The sequence below is a fragment of the Mustela nigripes genome, chromosome X (assembly GCF_022355385.1).
Source record: "Mustela nigripes isolate SB6536 chromosome X, MUSNIG.SB6536, whole genome shotgun sequence".
In the NCBI taxonomy this organism is placed as follows: domain Eukaryota; kingdom Metazoa; phylum Chordata; class Mammalia; order Carnivora; family Mustelidae; genus Mustela; species Mustela nigripes.
The window spans coordinates 25683512-25703156 of NC_081575.1; the positions used below are offsets into that span (position 1 = coordinate 25683512).

General features: G+C 37.1%; 1 protein-coding gene across 3 annotated transcripts in view; it reads left to right on the forward strand.

Moving 5' to 3' along the window:
• TENM1 (teneurin transmembrane protein 1) overlaps nucleotides 1-19645 on the forward strand; it is an 805114-nt gene that overhangs the window by 480320 nt on the left and 305149 nt on the right. For all 3 annotated transcript variants that reach the window (XM_059385607.1, XM_059385606.1, XM_059385608.1), the window contains exon 7: nucleotides 14594-14832. In XM_059385607.1, the coding sequence (XP_059241590.1) occupies nucleotides 14594-14832 (239 nt within the window). The remainder of the gene's footprint in view (nucleotides 1-14593; nucleotides 14833-19645) is intronic.

Below are 19645 nucleotides of genomic sequence, written 5' to 3' on the forward strand. Positions count from 1 at the left end.
TGGATGCTAATGAATTACAAGATTACAGATTCTAAGTCAGATATCTAATAAGTCAGATAAATTGAAATTAAACAGTTATGATTCCTTCAAAATTTCCAGAAGCCAAGAAGAAATGAGGAAAACACTGCACATCCCTATCAGGGGTAATGCTAATAGCAGACAAACATAGGAAACCAATCTTAGGCCAGTACAAGACTAGTCTGTGAACACGTTTTACCCCATACACATAGGTGCTCAATAGAAGTTTATTAAATACATGAATTTAAAAACAAAACCCTTTATAGAGACAGGATTCAAGATGCAACACCTCATAAAGACGTCTACCTTGCCTTGGGTCATATTGAGAAGCCCCCAGTGTTTCAGAATTTTCTTTCAATTTGCCATTTTCTGTCTAATTAAGAAATAAATATAACTTTACTTTATGTTTCTTATTCAAAGATAAAAATGCAACCTGTGTTGGGTTTAAGTTCCAACCAGACATTTCTGTGCTCCATTCTGTGAATCTATGATGATACTTTTTTCTGAGTACTGACAATGATGCCAAGAGAAAACAAGTTTAGACTCAATATTATATTTGCCAAATAGAGATGTATATTTAGAGGTCAGAGAAGTGCGTGGAATGATTATATTCTTGAAATTGACCTGACCTTGTTTATCTCCTTGTGCTGTCCCTGACTAATTAAAGCAAACCAATGGGTTTCTTCTTTGTACTCTTGAATCCATGCAGCATGGAACCAGAGAGAGAATATTTCCCTGGAAGGAATGCCTGGTTTCCACAAATTCTCCTGTGTTCACGTGGGATTTTAGTTTCTGAGCTTTAGAGCATAGCACAAAGCTAAATTTGACTGTTTCTTAGGTGACCTTACCTGAGGGGGGGTTAATGTTGTTTCAATTGCTATGATTATTGTATATTCTGCATGTTTTAATAAGTATATCAGGGTTTGGATTTATGCCTTGTGACAGTTCTTGAGAGGTACAATTTGAACAGCAATTCTAAAAATTGAAAGTAGAAAGTGTTTTCTATTCTCCATATCTTACAAAGATTTCCTTGTTTGGTCAGCAGGGGTAAAAGTTGGAGGTAATTATGAGTGAGCTGAACGTGCTCCCCGGCCCCAGGATTCAGGGTATTTGCTTGGATAATAAACCAATCCCAAGTGCAGATAGCCTCAAGGGAGGAACAGCTGTGAGGTTGGAAGGAAGATAAGATCATGAGTGACTGGCAAGAAAATCTTTTTTTCTGGGAGTCTTATAAAGAATGACAGATTCCCTCCCACAGGGATGTTGAAAACTTCAAAAATGCATGCTCCAATCAGAGGAATAGTTTTAGACCAACGTTTCTCAACCTCAATATGGCATTTCAGGCTGTATGATTCTTTGTTGTGGGCACTTTCCCATGCATAATAGAATGTTCAGCAGCATTCCTAGCCTCTTACCCACTAGATGCCAGGAGCACCCTCCCCCTAGTTGTGTCAACCAAGCATATCTCCAGACAATGCTAAATGTCCCTTGTGGACCAATTCATCCCAAATTGACAAACACCATTTTAGACTAATGGTGAAACAAAATCTTTTGTTTCCTTACCTACTCACTTTACTCAACCCCTCTTAAGATTCTAGCAGTTTCTTTTGTTCCCTTCCCATCTTCCCTCTTCATATTCCTTTCTTCTGAAGACTTTGTTAGTGAGTTTAGATAATTCTCTAGTTTATAGTATAATTTGTGTTGGAAACCGCTGCTATAAATTGAATGTTTGGATCTCCCCAAAATGCATCTATTGAAAACCGAGATGATGGTGTTAGGTGGGGCCTCTGGGGGATGATTAGGTCCTTAGATCCTGAGGGTGGAGCCTTCATGAATGGGGACTAGTGCCCTTGTGAAAGAGGCCTCCGATTGCTCTCTGACCCCTTCTACCCACTAGATGCCCACAGCAGGCTGGGGAACAATCTGCCCTTCACCAGAACCCTACCATGCTGACACCTCGATCTCAGACTTCCAACTTCCAGAACTGTAAGAAATATATTTCTGTTGTTTATAAATAAAGAACTGAAGTTGATGGTATTTTGTTATAGCAGTTCTAACAGACTAAAGCAACCGCTAAACTAAATCCATTTAGCTCTAGGTTTCCCCACCCCCACCAACTGGTTTCCTTTTCATATAGAGGTAACTCCTTATATAACTTTATCCCCAATTAACTTGTCATATCCTGCATTTCTGTGTAAAAGTCTTAAGCAAGAGGAATATATTTTTGACTGTGTATCAGTTTGTATATATACTTTATTGGCCTGTTTTCTGGGAATACAAAACCTGGAAAAAGCAATGTATCACTGCTGACTATTTGGATCAGATCCAGACAGGGGAGCCCCAGGTGACCTCCAAAGCCACTAACAAATGATCCTATACCGTGGCATATATAGCCATATCTATCTATCTCTATCAAATTTCCTTTCTTATTCCATTCCTTTTTCGTCTATGCTCTTCATTCTCCCTTTGTTCATTCTTTGTTCTCTCTCTCTTGAATTTACTTTAGATCTACACTACTCTTGGGCATTTCGTAGCTCTTCTGATATTGTTCTTTGCTGAAAAGCTTACAGGGACACAGAAGCCTGAAAGAAAATGGCACATTTGGGAAACCACGCATGACAGGATGGCCAGAGCTTAGAGTGCATTGGAAATAATGGCAGTACTGAGTTTGAGAGGTCTGCGGAGGGCAGACTGTAAAGGACCTTAATAAAGTAGTGCACCTTCATTCCAAAAATAGGAAAAACACATTAAAGTAGCTACAAATGCCACTACCCAAAGATAGTTACTATTAAGATTTCTGTGTTTTCTTCTAGATCTGATCTCTGTAGAGTAAGGATTTAGAGTTGGAGTTGTTTGTGTGTGAGTGTGTGTGTGTGTGTGTGTGTGTGTGTGTGTGTGTGTACAGCACCTAGCTTTGCTTGTACTGTATGAGTTGTTTTTTCTGCCAACATGGAAAATTATTCATTGCCTTAGAAATTATTTGGTTAATGAAAGAGAAATGTTTTAAAATTAAATCAGGTAAAGGGGAGGTTTTTTAAAAATGATATAAGATAATCTCCCAGGGAAAGAAAAGGACAATAAATACAGCCATGCCTAAAGAGAGATGGAACTTTCTCCGTTGTTCTCTTGCTTTCTGGAGCCGCATGATGTCTCATTACTGTTTCTTTCTGCACATATTCTCTCTTCTAAGGTGTCACTTTAGATGGAATTTGTTTATCTGTTCCCCTATCATGTTGTCACTCCAACTCTGGCTCAACATAACTTTCATCTTGGCTTCCCTAGATGATGAGTTTCTGTGTCTAGATTTCTGAGACAGGGAGAGGGAGAGAATACGATTGTCTCCAAGGTTGGTTATCCAGTTCTACTGCAGTTAACTCTGATTACAAGCAATGCAGAGTGGGATTGGGACAGTCATGGATAAGGGTGCTCTGTGCAGGCTCTGCTGAGAGACAATTATCGGCATAATATGCTAATGTGGTTGAAATTCTTAATACAACTTCATAATATTCCATGGAATGAACATACTAGCCCCCCCCCATATTTGAGTCTGGTCTTTTAGTCATTGGATGAGTAAGGAGACCGAGGATCCTGGATGGAAGAGTTCTAGGGAAGAAGACTGGAATATCAGGTATCACTTTTGCTCACACTTCCAATTAGCCAGAATTCACATGACCATACCTAATGGAAATGTGACTGGGAAATATAGTCCATGTGTCCAGGAAATAAGGCAAACAAGAATGCTGGTGAGGAACAGACAGCTTCTGCCTCAGGCCGTTTCTTTGATTTTGAGATTGATAGTTCACAGGACAGCCGTGCCTTTTGTCAGTCTGTCCCTCAGAGAAATGTTAGACTGGATAGGTTAGAGGACTGATTTGAGTGTCATTTCTTCCTTTAAAGCATTATAAAGCATTGTTTACTTTAATGCACATGTATGAGTAAGACAAACCACTAAAAGCTAATATAAGGCTAATGTTGATCAACACCCTTCAAACAGTGCATTAGAATGATTATCTGTATTTTCAAACTGAAGAACTTAGTGGGAAATGCTTAGGTTCTCTTCTTACTACACTCCTTCGAAATACTCTTTCTTTAAAATCAGGTGTCCTGGGGTGCCTGGGTGGCTCAGTGGGTTAATCCTCTGCCTTCGGCTCAGGTCATGATCTCAGGGTCCTGGGATCGAGCCCTGCATCAGGGCACTCTGCTTGGCAGGGGGCCTGCTTCCTCCTCTCTGCCTCCTCTCTGCCTGTGTCTCTGCCTACTTGTGATCTCTGTCTGTCAAATAAATAAATAAAATCTTTAAAAAAAAATCAGGTGTCCTTGTCAATAGATTACAGTTCAATTAAAACAAATACAGAAATGTTTGCCATGTCACCTGGCTCTTAACATAAATGGGGAAAATACATATCTGTAGAAAATAAGGACGAATAAAAAAGTAATCAAGGCATAGAATACTCTGCCCACTACCCACTTATCTAAAAAGAAAGATAAATAAGTAAGCCAAGTAACCAGTGATACCAAGTCTATAAAACCAGCAAGTTGCTCTGTTAAGTAAAATTGGGAGTGGACATTGAGTTTGTAAAGAGACGTAAAATCTAATTTCTTCCCAAAATCAAGATTTTTTTAAAAAATCCCAGAAAGGGGCGCCTGGGTGGCTCAGTGGGTTAAGCCACTGCCTTCGGCTCAGGTCATGATCTCAGGGTCCTGGGATCGAGTCCCACATCGGGCTCTCTGCTCAGCAGGGAGTCTGCTTCCTCCTCTCTCTCTGCCTGCCTCTCTGCCTACTTGTGATCTCTCTCTGTCAAATAAATAAATAAAATCTTAAAAAAAAAAATCCCAGAAAGGTTGGGGCCTGGTTTAATTTCAAACATGTACCCATAAATTCTGCCTTAATCACATGCTTATTCCCATTTAAAATGGTCCCTGTTGGGAAATGAACTACAGAAAACTCTGGAGCAGAATTCCACTATTCCTTCATGGAAATGATGTATACAATCATAATAGGATTCAAAATTTCACCCACCAACAGCTTTTTAAATTTTTTTGAGTTTGAAGAGAGATTACAGCTTTCACAGCATACCTTAGGAACTAAATTACTATTAAGTATAAAGAAAATGAAAAATTGGTAAGCTTACTTATCTAAGTAAATAATTTTTATGTTTTGGCCTGAGCCTTTTCAAACAGGAATATTTACATTAATAGAAAATATTAATTTGATATTTACCCCTCAACTAGTGTAGGATTTTTTAATAAACATTTTTTAAATTAAAGTTATATCTACAGAGAATGGATCTAACTTGGAAAATGAGAATGAGAGTGTGTCTTGAAAAGGCACTATTATAAAATAGAGGATGATTGTTTATTTTAATTTATTTTGGGGTCCACTAAAGCAACTCAATCAAACAGAATATATAATAATTTCTTTCTCCAGCCTTTATATATCTATGCCAGCACACCTAGCTCAAACTTATCTCTGAATATCCTGTTACAGAAATTTTTAATTTATATAGGGAAGTCTGATAACACTATTACATAAAAGATGTTCTGATGTCTTTCATATTCTAAAAAGGAAGACATGACAATTAGCTCACTGTGTACCCTCCTGATATCATTTTGTCATTTCTGTAATTTTAGGACTTGAAACAAATATTTCCATAAAAACATCTTCAGTGGAATACTAAACATATATATTCAGTTTGAGAAGAAAATACCAAATGATCACATGAGTTAAGAAGATTTTGTTAACTAGTGATTAACATTATGAATCATACCAGTGATGTCATAAGTTAATATGAAGTTAATATGGGCACAGTGGTTAAGTAAATGGGTTTTATTGTTCATGCATGAGTTTAAAACTATTTACTGAGCACCTACTATTTGCTATGCACCATTCTAGATGCTGAGGTTATAGCAGTAAATAAGACAGACACTTCTACTCTCATGTAGCTTATATCCAATAATCAACAAAACTGAAGTAGATTCCCAGCTCGGTCACTTACCAGTTGTGTGAACTTGAGAAATTTATTTAACTTTAATAGCTGATTCTCAGCCTCCTAAACTGTATATGCACAATAGCACCTTCCTTTATGAGGTTATTGTGAGGATTCAGTGAGAAGGAAGCACAAGGTATTTTAGCAGAGTGCCTAGTACATAGATGTGGTTTAGTGTATGGTCATTGCTGTTGCCATTATTATTAGCAGCAATTATTTTTAATTATTAGTATTTTTATTAACAATGATTCATTACCCAAATGTCTTACAAAAAGAGATGAAATATGAATTAACTATTTCTTTGATTCATTCCTTTTAGATTATGTGAAAACAAAATGAAAGCTTATAGTTGCCCTTTTACATTCAATAAACCAAGAGATATTTGCTCACAAGTGAAACTTAGTTTAGAATTCCCAAGCCTCATTCATTCTGCACAGTGAATCAAGAGCTTTTTAGAAGAAGCAAAGGCATCATACAAATCAATATATATATTCATTGAGTACCTTTGAAGTATGAGACAACATACGTAGAAATTAAGACTTGGTCCCTGCGCTCAAGGAATACACAATACAGGCAGGGTAGATATTCTGATTAAAAGAAGAGCAGGAGTAATAGCCACAAAAATATTTTTTTAAGATTTTATTTATTTGTTTGACAGACAGAGATCATAAGTAGGCAGAGAGGCAGGCAGAGAGAGAGGGGAGGAAGCAGACTCCCTGCTGAGCAGAGAGCCTGATGTGGGGCTCCATCCCAGGACCCTGGGATCATGACCTAAGCCGAAGGCAGAGGCTTTAACCCACTGAGCCAACCAGGCACCCCCACAAAAGATTTTTAAGATAGCTCTCCTGTTAGCTACAAACTACCTCACTTGCAAAATTACAATATCAGTCTAAACCATAGCATTGCCATTCAAGTATAAACAGTAGAACTAATGCTTAAACCTAGAAAAATTAAGGCTTAGATGGGTATCCTGAAACTCTTTAAAAAGAAAAAAAATGCGTAAAAATACACAACAGAGAGAGAGTATAGATTTTTTTTTTATAAACACTTAGGATGTAATGTTTGGAGGGGATATATGGGCAGGGATAGCTTAAAATTTGGAAGAAAGAACCCTCTAGCAAATAAAATGAAATCCTCCCTTACGTAGCCATTAGGAGAGAAATACAATTTGTTACCTTAGGAGGTTGTCCAAGGTGGTAATTCCATTGAGGTTCAGAAAGAGTTTGGATGAATACTCTTTAGGAGAGCATATTCTAAAAAGGACTATGAGGAATGGCCTACGAAAGACAAACTAGAGATGCTGAGGTTGATAATTTTGACTAGTAACCACACTTTTCTGCAAAATAACATTAGGTGTTCTTGTCAGAGAAGAAAATGGAGCTGACCCAGCATGGAGTGTTTTAAAATTTTCTCACGTTTTTGAAAGCATAAGAATAAATACCTATGAATAGACATTTCTCCAATGATGCTATAAAAATATCCAACAAGCCTACAGAAAGATACTCAGCATCATCAGTCATCAGAGGAATGCAAACCCAAAAGCACAATGAGATGCCACTTCACACCCATTAGGATGGCTACCATCGAAAAAGAAAAGGACAGCAGGAAGGAAGGAAGGGAGAGAGAGAGGGAAAGGAAAAGAAAGGAAAAAAGAAAAGAATAGAATTTAGTGTTAGTGAAGATGTAGAAAAATGGAGCCTGTGTGCACTATTAGAGGGATTGTAAAATGGTGCAACCGCTATGGAAAATAATATGGAGATCCTTCAAAAAATTAAAAATAGAGGTGTTGTATGATCCAACAATCCTACTTTGGGGCATATACTCAAAAGAATTGAAAAAGGATCTAAGAACATATTTGCACACTCATGTTCATTATTCACAATAGCAAGAAGAGGAAGCAGCCCAGATGTACATGGATATATCAACAGGCAAAGAAAATGTGGTAGGTACATATAATAGAATATGATTCGACCTTGAAAAGGAAGGATATCTTGTCCTGTGCTACACATGAGGTAACTTCTTATGCTAAGCGAAATAAACTACAAAAAGACAAATACTGTATCATTCCACATATATGAAGTATCTAAACTAGTCCAGTTCATAGAAAGAAAACAAAGTGGTTGGTTCCCAGGGGCTGAGGGAAGGGGGAAAATGAGACTGCTTAATGGGTATAGAGTTTCATATTTGTAAGATAAAAATTTCTGGAGACCTGTTTCACAACAACCTTAATAAAGGCTACTGAACTGAACTGTACCCTTAAAAAATGGTTAGGATGGGTGCACCCGTTGGCTCAGTTGGTAGAACATGCAACTCTTGATCTCAGGGTCGTGTGTTCAAACCCCACAGTGGGCATGGAACCCACTTAAAATAAAAAATGAAAACAAATAGGATGGTAAATTTTATATTTTGTAATTTTTTATCATAATAAAAATGCATTTAATAATTTTTTAAATGAATATATGTCTAAATGCCACAATTCTCTCTGAATGTGATTTGGCCATAATAACTTGACTCAAGGCTTTTTCATTTCAGTCTTCTGTTTTATTTTATTTTTTTTAAATCACCCTCAGCTGTGAACTGGAAATAAGTTGAATTCCTTCTTCTGGGTATAAAATGAGTCAAATGTTTATAGCTAAGGGAATACAGGTTTAGATATTCATCTCATAAGCATGTTTACAAGATGTAAAAGAAAAAACTTCATTGGTTATTTATGCATCTGTTGTTCAAAAGCTGTAGATTTCTGTCTATTTCCTATAGAATTTTAAGTGCCACATTAAATCACATTATTTAGTGCTAACAGATACCCTCAGAATTATGTAGCATGAGGGGTTTGGAAAGAGAGAGTACATTTTCCCCTTTCTTATAGATGATTTTAAAATCCTTACAGGAACATTTATTATATTCCCACTTACCACCACTGGGTCTCATCAGTCTTGAAGATATTTTTTTTTCTCAATTTCCTCATATGCCCATTTCCTTTTGGCAATATCTTGCTTTTCCTTTTTAAATTTGAACTTGAATATTAAAACAGATGCAAAGGAGAGTACTACTTACACATAAACTCTTGAACTGCATTTTTATCATTTGCTCTGTGCAAAAAACCCAATTGTATGAAATTGATAGCAACATTTTAGTATATCCTCCGGTCCCCAGGGAAAAGCAATGTGCTTAGACAGATGATCTGATTTTATGAGCACATAGCTGAAGTCTAGTACTGCGCATTTGTCTTTATGCTCCTACTTTTTTCAGGGACTATGAAAACACATTTAGGCAGTAGTTTCACTTTCCAACAATGGACTGCAAAGCCTTTGACAATACGTAGCATTTGCAGTGCTGTCTTTCATGATGCATATCAAAGTATAGATCACTTGAGCAAAGAATCTTAATCTCAGCTTGTTAATAAGAAAACAGGAACCTTACTATATGAACTCATTTTATTATCTACCCTTACTGAGGGCTGTGATTTGGATTCCACTCAAATATGAATTAGTTTAAATGTTGCTCTGCTGCGACTGCTGAATTTATTCATTATGCTGTAATATTTTACTTATGAAACTGCATTTGGAAATCCTTTGGTGTATATCACAATGAAATTACAGTGCTTGGGGATATTGATTATTGCTTGTAATTGCCATCATAATAGCCAACAATTCTCTGTCTTTCTTTGTCTTTCTTCTCCCCCTTAATGATATACTAAACCAAATCAATATCCAACATATGGGGCCACTTACATTGTCTCGAAAATCTGATTGTTCTCCTTCATAAATATGTAAAAGATCGAAGATTTTATCTCCAATCACTGGGTGAAAAGCACTCCCATACTGCTGGATTTCCCTTTTATCCTACAGGAACATATCAGGGTGTTGCTGTGCAGGACTGGTTATACCTAAGTGACATCTTGTCACCTCCACAGTAACCACCAGTTTGTTAGTGGTGAGGAGATGGGGAGGCTGCTCCACTCTGCTGTCCATAAAGTGTTACATGTCTTGCTCACTAGTAAATTAGATAGCCAGAGGGGAAAAGATCATCTGGAAGCACTAACCAAACAGTAAAGAACAAGTTCCCCTCCTTATAAATGGAAGAGATGGTTTCAGGGACTAAAGAGGAAGTACAGGGGAACCTGGTTGGCTCAGTTGGTTATGCGTTTGCCTTCGGCTTGGTCATGATCCCATGGTCATGATCTAGCACCGCATCAGGTTCCTTGCTCAGTGGGGGAGTCTGCTTCTCTCTCTGCCTGCCACTCCCCCTGCTTATGTGCTTTCTCTCTGTCAAATAAATAAATAAAATCTTTAGCTAGATAGATGATAGATAGATAGATAGAGAGAGAGATAGAGAGATAGATAGATGATAAATAGCACAATTAAATGGAAGGAGTATAATGGTGTGAGTCACTTTTTCAATATATTTATCCCTTATTTCTAACTATATACTGTTTGTTTCTCCATTCTGGGGATACTTTAGGTAACTTTAGAAGCAGTAATAACTCCTTTTCCATCTTAACAACTAAAAGGTAACTTCATTGTAATGCTTCAACGTTCATCCAAAATATTTAAGGTGGTCTTTAAAACTTACCTTAATTTTGAGATAAGTGACATATGGAAGAATAGACATGTATTATGTAGTACTGTTTAAATGGATTGTTATCTGTTTAGCCTGGATCAGTTAACCCAGGAGCTTAGAACCTGGTGGTAGTCCAGTGAAGACTGGTTGACAGGTCACCTGGTGCAGAGGAAATACATTCTTTTGGAAGTCCCTGATTCCAAGTTCATTTATGCCATTAAGTACCTGTGCTACTTTTAGGTAGTCCATTTCATTTTCTGGGCCTTGGTTTCCCTAACTGCAAAATCGGCGTGCTGGGCTAGTAGATAATCACGGAGATCCCTTCTTTCAACTCTGTAATTCTTTAGCTATCATTCTCATGTTTGTCACTGTTCCCAAGGGGAACAGGGTAAATGTGGCTCAATTCAGTATTACCCACGTGCTTCTTCTGTACCTTAACAGGTCTGCATTCGTACCTTGATATGTCCGTGACCTGCCTTACCCAGCAGAGTCAAGGTTAAGAGCAATTGGCGGCTCTGGAGCCGGCCTGCTTGTGTTTGAGACAACTTCCCCAGTTACTAGCTGTGGGACCAAGAACAACTTAACCTCTCTGTGCCTTGCTTTTCTTATCTGTAAATGGAGATATTTATTTTAATGGGGTTGTTGTGAAGATGAAATGATATACTGGTTTATTAATTACTTAGAACCATACTCGGCACAAGTGAGCACTTAATGAATGTTACCTCTTGTCATCATTATAATAACTACTATTATCACTACTTTATTCCTGCTGAAAACCTCTTTTGGTCTCTGTTTCTTCATCTGAAAGATGAGACTAATAGTATCAGCCTCATAAATGTATGAGGACCAAAATATTGCACATAAAGTGCCTGGTGCCTGGACTTTCTAGGTGCTCAGTAAATCATGTTCACATAAACAGAACCAGCTATGCATATGGTTGGTATTAAACAGTGCATTTTTTCCACTTACCCCACCTACCTTTTTTCTGATAACTTGTTACAAAGGCAGTACAAGATCAAGGCAGAGAACTTCAAAAAAAAAAAAAATACCAAAAGATAACACAAGTTACTATTTTTACATGAGCTTATATATTTTTTTTTCATTTTAAAAATTGTATCCTGGGGCATCTGGGTGGCTCAGTTGGTTTAAGCATCTGCCTTTGGCTTAGGTCGTGATCTCAGGGTCCTGGGACTGAGTCCCACATCAGGCTCTCTGCTCAGCAGGGAGTCTGCTTCTCCCTTTCCCTCTCGCTCGATCTCTCTCTCTCAAATAAATAAATGAAATCTTTTTTTTTTAATTGTATCTTATTGCCCATACTGTTTTAAAACCTACCTTTCTTCCCTTGTTGATCTCTTTAAACACTTCCTAGTGAAGAGATCTTCTTCTACAGTACCATTTGTAATGGCTATACGGTATTTTACTACGTGTTTGTAAAATAATTTACTTAATCAAGTACTTATTATTGAGCACTTGGGTGTTTAATTTGCACTATTACAAATTACACTGAAATGAACGATTTGTATACATTGTCAGACACATCATTTCCTAAGGATAAATTATTGCAGGCTGCATATTTAAAATCTTCTGATACTAATGACAAATTGCCCTCCAGAAAGGCTTGCGAATGTGTACTACTCTCAGCAACCCTGCCCTTTATATAACCTTTACCCTTATGGTACTAACACAGAATTCTCTAATGTGGAGATTTTTCATGAACTGGCAGCTTAGACAGTTGTTTTTTCCTCTAAACATATATGCTTTTGTTCTTTAAAGTGAAAGTTGGAAATCAGACTTATAATAGTCTTCATGATTTATACATTTGGTCGTGTGTGACAGGGTGATGTTGGCTCTCTAGTGGAGGGGTTTCTTATAGTTAAAATGTAACACTAGAATGTGTTTTGCTTAACAGTGCATTCTACTGCTCCAGGCAGCACAGTAGAGAGGTTAAGATTAAGGATTTTGGAACCAAAGTGACCTGGGTTCCTATACTGGCTCTATCATTCACGTACTAGGAGGATGTGGGCAAGTTTTTTTTAAAACCTTCTTAGGCCTCCATTTTCTTAAATTCACAATGAGGATAATAATACAGCCTATTTATTTTTAAAAAGATTTCATTTATTTATTTGATAGAGAGAGAGACTACAAGTAGGCAGAGCTGGAGGCAGAGAGAGAGGAGAAGCAGGCTCCCCGCTGAGCAGAGAGCCCAAAGTGGGGCTCGATTCCAGGACCCTGGGATCATGACCTGAGCTGAAGGCAGAGGCTTAAATGACTGAGCCACCCAGGTGCCCCAATATAGCCTATTTCATATGAGTGAAGACTCACTGAGATTATGTGTTTAACACAAAGCCTGGCACATAGCACTCAGTAAGTGTAAAGTACATGCACAAAAACATACTTTAATGTATTTGTTTTTGGCAGCTCCTTCCATGTCCCTAAATCAGTACTGTTTATGAAATATCCATATTGCAATAGTCATAAGCAGTCAGTAATCATCATATAGTAATTTAGACATGACAGCAGCATGAAGTTCTAGAACAGGCAAAATTAATACATGGTAGGAAAGATGCTAAGTAGTAGTTACCTGGGGAGGTGGGGTAGGGACTTAGAAAGGCAAGAGGGAACTTCCTGTGGTGATGGGAATGTTCTCTCTCTTGATATAGGTTTATGTTGCACAGATGATTGCATTTGTCAAACCTCAGCAAATGTATACTTAAAATTTGTGCTTTTCATCATGTATATTTTTTTTATTGAAACATACTTACATATAACATTATGTAAATTTAAGGTGTACAACCTGTTGATTTGATACATTTATATATTGCACCATAATTGTCAATGTAGCATTAGTTAACATCTTTATGATGTTGCATAATTATCATTTCTTCTTTGTGGTGGAAATAATTAAAATCTCAATTAGCAAGCTTGATGGTTATAATACATACAGTTGTCTATAGTGACTGTACTGTACATTACATCTTCAGGACTTACTTATATTCTAGTTGCAAGTTTATACCCTTAAACATCTTTCCTATTCTCTGACCTCTCAGGCCCTGGTTACCAGCATTCTGTTTTTATGAGTTCATGGATAGACCTTGAGGGCATTATGCTAAATGAGATAAGTCAGACAGAGAAAGACAAATACAGCATGATACCACTTATATGTGGAATCTAAAAGAGTTCAACTCGTCATGGATAAATTTTACACTTAAAAATCTGTAAAAAAATGTTGAACTCTAGATAATATGCAAGTTAAAAGGGAAGGATAATATTCTGATATATGCAATTTACTTTGAAAGGCTGGAAAGTTAAGATGGACTGATGTATGAAGGCAGGAATGGAGATATGGATAAGTATGTGATAAAGTTAGTATAGTCATATGTTAACTGTAGCATCTAGTTGGTAAGTATATGCGTGTTTACATAAAATCCTTTCAACTTGGCTGTATGTTTGACAATTTTTATAATAAAATATTGCTTGAAAATATGTCTGTGAAAGCTAAGCCCTAAATAAATATACTGGTTTCTAGACCATTCAGATTTCAAAAATGCCTGATGATACTTCTCATTTGTTTTTGAATCAACTCTTGAGTATCATATTTAACAACAAGGAGCAGGATAGTGAATAACATCAAATGTGAATGTCAACACTGAAGAGTCTGAGAAATTCACTAGCCAGCAATCAGGGAACAGAGGATCTCTTTCTGCCTCCTAAAGGTCTAAATGAGAAAACAAAGGAGACCACCAAATGCAATTTGGAATTAAATGTTAGGTAGATGAAAATTTTGAGACTCTGTCAGTTTTCCTGAGCCTGTCAATGTGTGATTGTTGGAAATGAGTGGGGCTTGTGTTTTTGTAACAACTGGCTTTGTTTGTTGTTGTTGTTGTTGTTGTTTGTTTTCATTTAAATTCAATTAGTCAACATAGTACATCATTAGTTTCAGAGGTAATGTTCAAGAATCCATCAGTTGCATATAAGGACCAGTGCTGGCTTTGGTTTTTATAGCCCCAACTTGTGTTTCCTTTTCCCAGGCATTTCCTGTTTAAACATGGATCTGGTTCCTCGGCTATCTTCAGTGCAGCAAGTCAGAACTACCCGCTGACGTCCAATACCGTGTACTCACCCCCTCCCAGGCCACTTCCTCGAAGCACCTTTTCCAGACCTGCCTTTACCTTTAACAAACCTTACAGGTGCTGCAACTGGAAGTGCACGGCCTTGAGCGCCACTGCAATCACGGTGACTTTGGCCTTGTTGCTAGCCTATGTGATTGGTAAGCCTTTTCTTCCATGCCTGTTTTCTTCTTAATCAAATCTTGTTTTGCTTGCGGTGGAGGTCCGGGGTGGGGAGCCGGGAGGGTCTCTCTTAACTCAGACCTAGAATTTGAAGCAAGACTTAGTATTATAGTATTATAAATAACAAATGGATTGCTAATGAATATTGTTTTGGTCTTTTTTTTTTTTTTTTTGCACTTCCTAACTTTAAATACTGCTGAGGAGAGTAAGGAATGCTTTTTGAGAAGAAATATTTATACTACTAACGCAGTCTTATTGATTGCAATTACTGTAGTTAACCATTTTCCCTTCAATTAAAAGGTTGTTATGGTTTTCTCATTAGAAGTCATAAGTACCAATCTACAATAGCTTCTTAAATTATAGTTAAACAATAATACTGCTACTGGATTTTCAGGTAGCAATTTCATTAAAGTAGTAGTTATTTGGAAGCTATCGGAAAATCCAGGGCATAATTTCTCCCCAAGAATTTAGTTTTACACTGGGATTTTTTAAAAAATGTATTCTTATTTTCACACGGAAAATGGCTATGGAATTGTATAGATACTATAGAGAAGTAAAGGAGAAAACAGTTGTGAAGCACTCTTTCCACACGTTTAAGAAAAATATTGTTTGGAGTCACTCTGATTAAAGTCACCCTCACTTGGTAGCAAATTGTATTGATTTTGGGGATGGCATTTTATTTTGACTGAACATTAATTTCTTTGCTTGAGTGGTTCTGCAGTCTAAAATGTAAATTAACTAAAGAAACATGCACTTGTGGAAGCACTATTCCTAGAATGAATAGAATATCGTTGTAGAAAAAAATTCTATCCAGGTATGGCTCTGGCGACTTCTTTTCAGGTTTAACCCTGTTTCCTAATTGAAGCAGAATTACTCATGAGGATACAATGAATATGATTCTGAGAAGTAGATCACAATGGGTTTAGACTTTCTTATAATAATAAATAATAAGGGAAGTTTGGTGTATTCTGATTTATTCAAAATGTGAACAATAAGAAAGTTCCCTTAACCAGATTTATTGGAGTCCTAGAGCTGGGGCTCCTAAGTTAATAGATTTATTTTGTAGGGAAGTCACTGATAATGTCAAAAGTATAGGATCATAGCCTATATTGATGTTCATAATTATCTCTTTTATATTTTTATCATGCTATCTGAATACATTTGAACAATGCTTCTATTAAATGTGGGTAACATTACCTATAATATTAAATATTTGTCTTTTATCTCAGACATTTTAAGGTAACCCAACATGTATGTTTATTTGGTTTGTAATAGCCTGTAGTGATAAATAACGCTGAAGGAATGAAGGTATTGGACGAGAAAGTACTATAATACAAACCCAGTTTTAATATGGAATCATTCAAAACAAGAAGTAATTTGAGAAATTTAAATACGTTAGAGGCCCTTTTAAATGTTCTTGTTCAATTATGAGACAAACTCTTATCTTACAGGTTATCGTCTATTACCTGTTACTATATAGAGAGATAATGTTTTAGATATAAGACCTAACCCCTGGTATAAACAAATCCAGATAATAACAAGCTCTTTATTAATAAGTTAGATGGTGTTCAAGCCTGTTTCCATGTAAATTTATTATGATAGCCACTCTGGTATTGAAACTCTGAGACTTGTTTATTCATTTGTATATTTATTGAATTCATAAGTGAAAATAGATCATTTCAGTCATTTCCAAGTCTGCCTTTTTTTTTTTTTTCCCCTGTGGCCAAGTCTGCCTTTTTTTATAGGGTAAACAATAGAATATGATGTCGACATGACAGTAAGGTAACATAGCGTGGTCATTATTTTCAGACCTCTACCCCTTATTAGGCATGGTAGCTTGGGCAAATTATTTAGCCTTTTAAGGCCTGCATTTCCTCATCTGTTAAATGGGCCTAAAACAGTACCTATAACACAGAGTTGTTGTGAGAATTAAATGAGTCAATATAACTAAAGAACTTGGAATAGTACCCAAAACACAGTAGGTATACTATAAATGTTAAATATTATTATTGTTGTTGTTATCATCATTCTCTTTATAACTATGCTTCACTATTAAAAGTCAGTGGTTCTCAGAAGTAACCATTTTGTTCACAGCTGTATCTGAGCACCGGGGTCGGTGCCTGGCACATAACAATCCTATCGGGGAAATTTGTTGACAGAAATGACTAATGCTAAGCATTTTACTTGTATTAGCTCATTTAATTCTCACAACAATCCTTAAGGGCAGGTATCAGTATTATATGTAGTATAGAGATGAGTAAACTGAAGCACAGCAAAGAGAAGAGTGTCCATAAAGGTCATATTGAGATTAAGAGGTTGCATCCCTGAGAAGTGGGATCCTTAGCCTTATGCCAGAGTGGACTGACTCCAGAGCTCACACCCTTCAGCACTAGGTCTTGCTGCCCCTCTAACACTCCAGTAAACTCTGCAGCTTACTGACTTCTTAGTCTGCTAAATAAATCCACCAATTTTTTCTTACTAAATTACAAAGTAAGTTACATTTACCAGGTCATCCACTGCAATGGTGTGTGCAGCTAAGCTTTGTTGATTGGTGGGAGTTATCTGTCGAAGTCATTTACTTTGTGACTTTTAGATGTAGAAATATCAGGCTAATTGCTGTAGCACAGTAGGTTGAATGGGTTCAAAATGAGATGTTAATGGCTAATGCCAGAACTTTTTTCCAAGTTCTGTCATGAACTGAACATTATGTGACTTTGGATAAGCCCTTTAAAATCCGTTCCTCTACCCCATCTGTGCTATATTGCTAACCACCTCAAGAGGGTAGAGTAAGAAATCATCAGTAGGCATACAGGTGAAAGATGTCACATAAGAACTGTAACATACAAGATGATTTTCAAGTGGCTTTCTGTGGTTGAAGTAAAAAAGTATTACATTTCAAAAATATGAAACTATTTCACTCTCCACTCTTGCCGAGTCTATAAGAGTCATCAGGATTTTTTTTTTCAATCCCCCTTTACAGTTGCTGTTTAACCCAAGTAAAATCTTATTTACTGCTTCTGTTTCCCGTGCAAATTCCTTTCTGCTCTTTTATTTTCCTCTATTATCCATTATACATAACCTTCAGATACTAATGTCTAGGCACTGTGCCGCCCTCAGTCCACTGGGGGAAATCCCATTGATATCAATGGGACATCAGTAGACTCTGTAGACATTATGGCTCTGTAAGTGGACATTGGAAAACTATGGAAATTCAGCACGTGAAAAGCCAGAGCTAGGTTGTTTGGGCAACCAGCCCCATCCCCACACCTACTCACCCTGTCTTTTGGGTCACCAAGAGAGTAATTCCTTTAAATAAGTTTTTAGGTCATAAAATTTGGTGATGGGAGGCATGGAAAGGTACTAATTATATGAAGGTATCATGGAATGGCTATTGTCATCACTTTCCCATAAATCTGTACTATTTTCCATGTGAATCAAAAAATATGTCCTTATGCTTCATCCTCTCTGATATTTTGGCATCAGTGATGTATCAGTGCCAGACAGAAGCACATTTGCTTGAATTTACAAATAAGCTGTATGAAGTAGTAGTCAGGAAGACAGACGACCACATGCAAGGCATCTAGAGAAGGAGAGGTTAAGGTACTTCATCAATGGTTGTGAAGGGCACAAATGCAGCTTCTCTGGTAATCTTTGATGTTTTGATCAAGTTTATCCACAGTCAGCACTTTCTATAAAAGGCAGTAGAGACTCACAGGAATACATTGTGCCTGGAGTCAAATGGCCTGCTGCACAGAATGTGTTGGAGGAGAGTAGGGATTTCTGGCTCTCAAAACCAATACTATCAGTTAATGACTTGGATGTTCCTTTTCCTTTGCCATGAAATTAGAAGCTGTTCATCCCACCCTCAGGGTATGTAGGGAGTGTCCAAACTCTATAGATGAAATAATTTAAGTCCATAATTCTCCTTGCCATGACATACGATATAGCCCACATGTGGAAAGTTGACCAGAATGGATATTAATACAGATTTAGGGGACAGAGTGTTGAGCCCAGTACTTTGATCAAAAGTTTAGGGATGAAACGATTCAAGAGGGCAAAGGGCCTACTTCACTTTGCTCTCTGCACCAAAATTGAGTAACATTGATTTAGTGCTTTCTTGTGCCTCTTTTATACTGATCCAATTTGCCCTGCTTTCTGGGGCCATTACAGTGGAGTAAGAAATGCTGGAAAATATAGAATGAGAGGCATAGAATGTGTTCATTTTGTCTCCTTCTCAAAGAAAGTGTAACTACCTCACAATAGAGTGAAGAAATAAAACAGAATATGGCAAATTTTGATTTCCGAAAGTTCAAGAACTTAGATTTTCTTTAATGTAAAGAATAGAAATGGAGGGTTATCCCCCATTAAATCTCAATACACAATGCCCCTTCACACAGCTTTTTTTGTTTGTTTGTTTGTTTGTTTAAATGGGAGAGCTTTTTATTTATTTGGGGGGGCAAGTTTATTTATTTGTTTATTTTATTGTTTTATATTAGTTTCCATACAGTACATCATTACTTTTTGATGTAGTGTTCCATGGGTCACTGTTTGCATATAACACCCAGTGCTCCATGCAAGCCGTGTCTCCTTAACACTCATCACCAGGCTCACCACCCCCCCAAGTCCCCCTCCCTTCTAAAACTCTCTGTTTCTGGGAGTCCATAGTCTCTCATGGTTCATCTCCCTCTCTGATTTTCCCCCCTTTATTTTTCTCTTCTCCTAATGTCCTCCATGCTATTCCTTATCTTCCACAAGTAAGTGAAACCATATGGTAATTGACTTTCTCTGTTT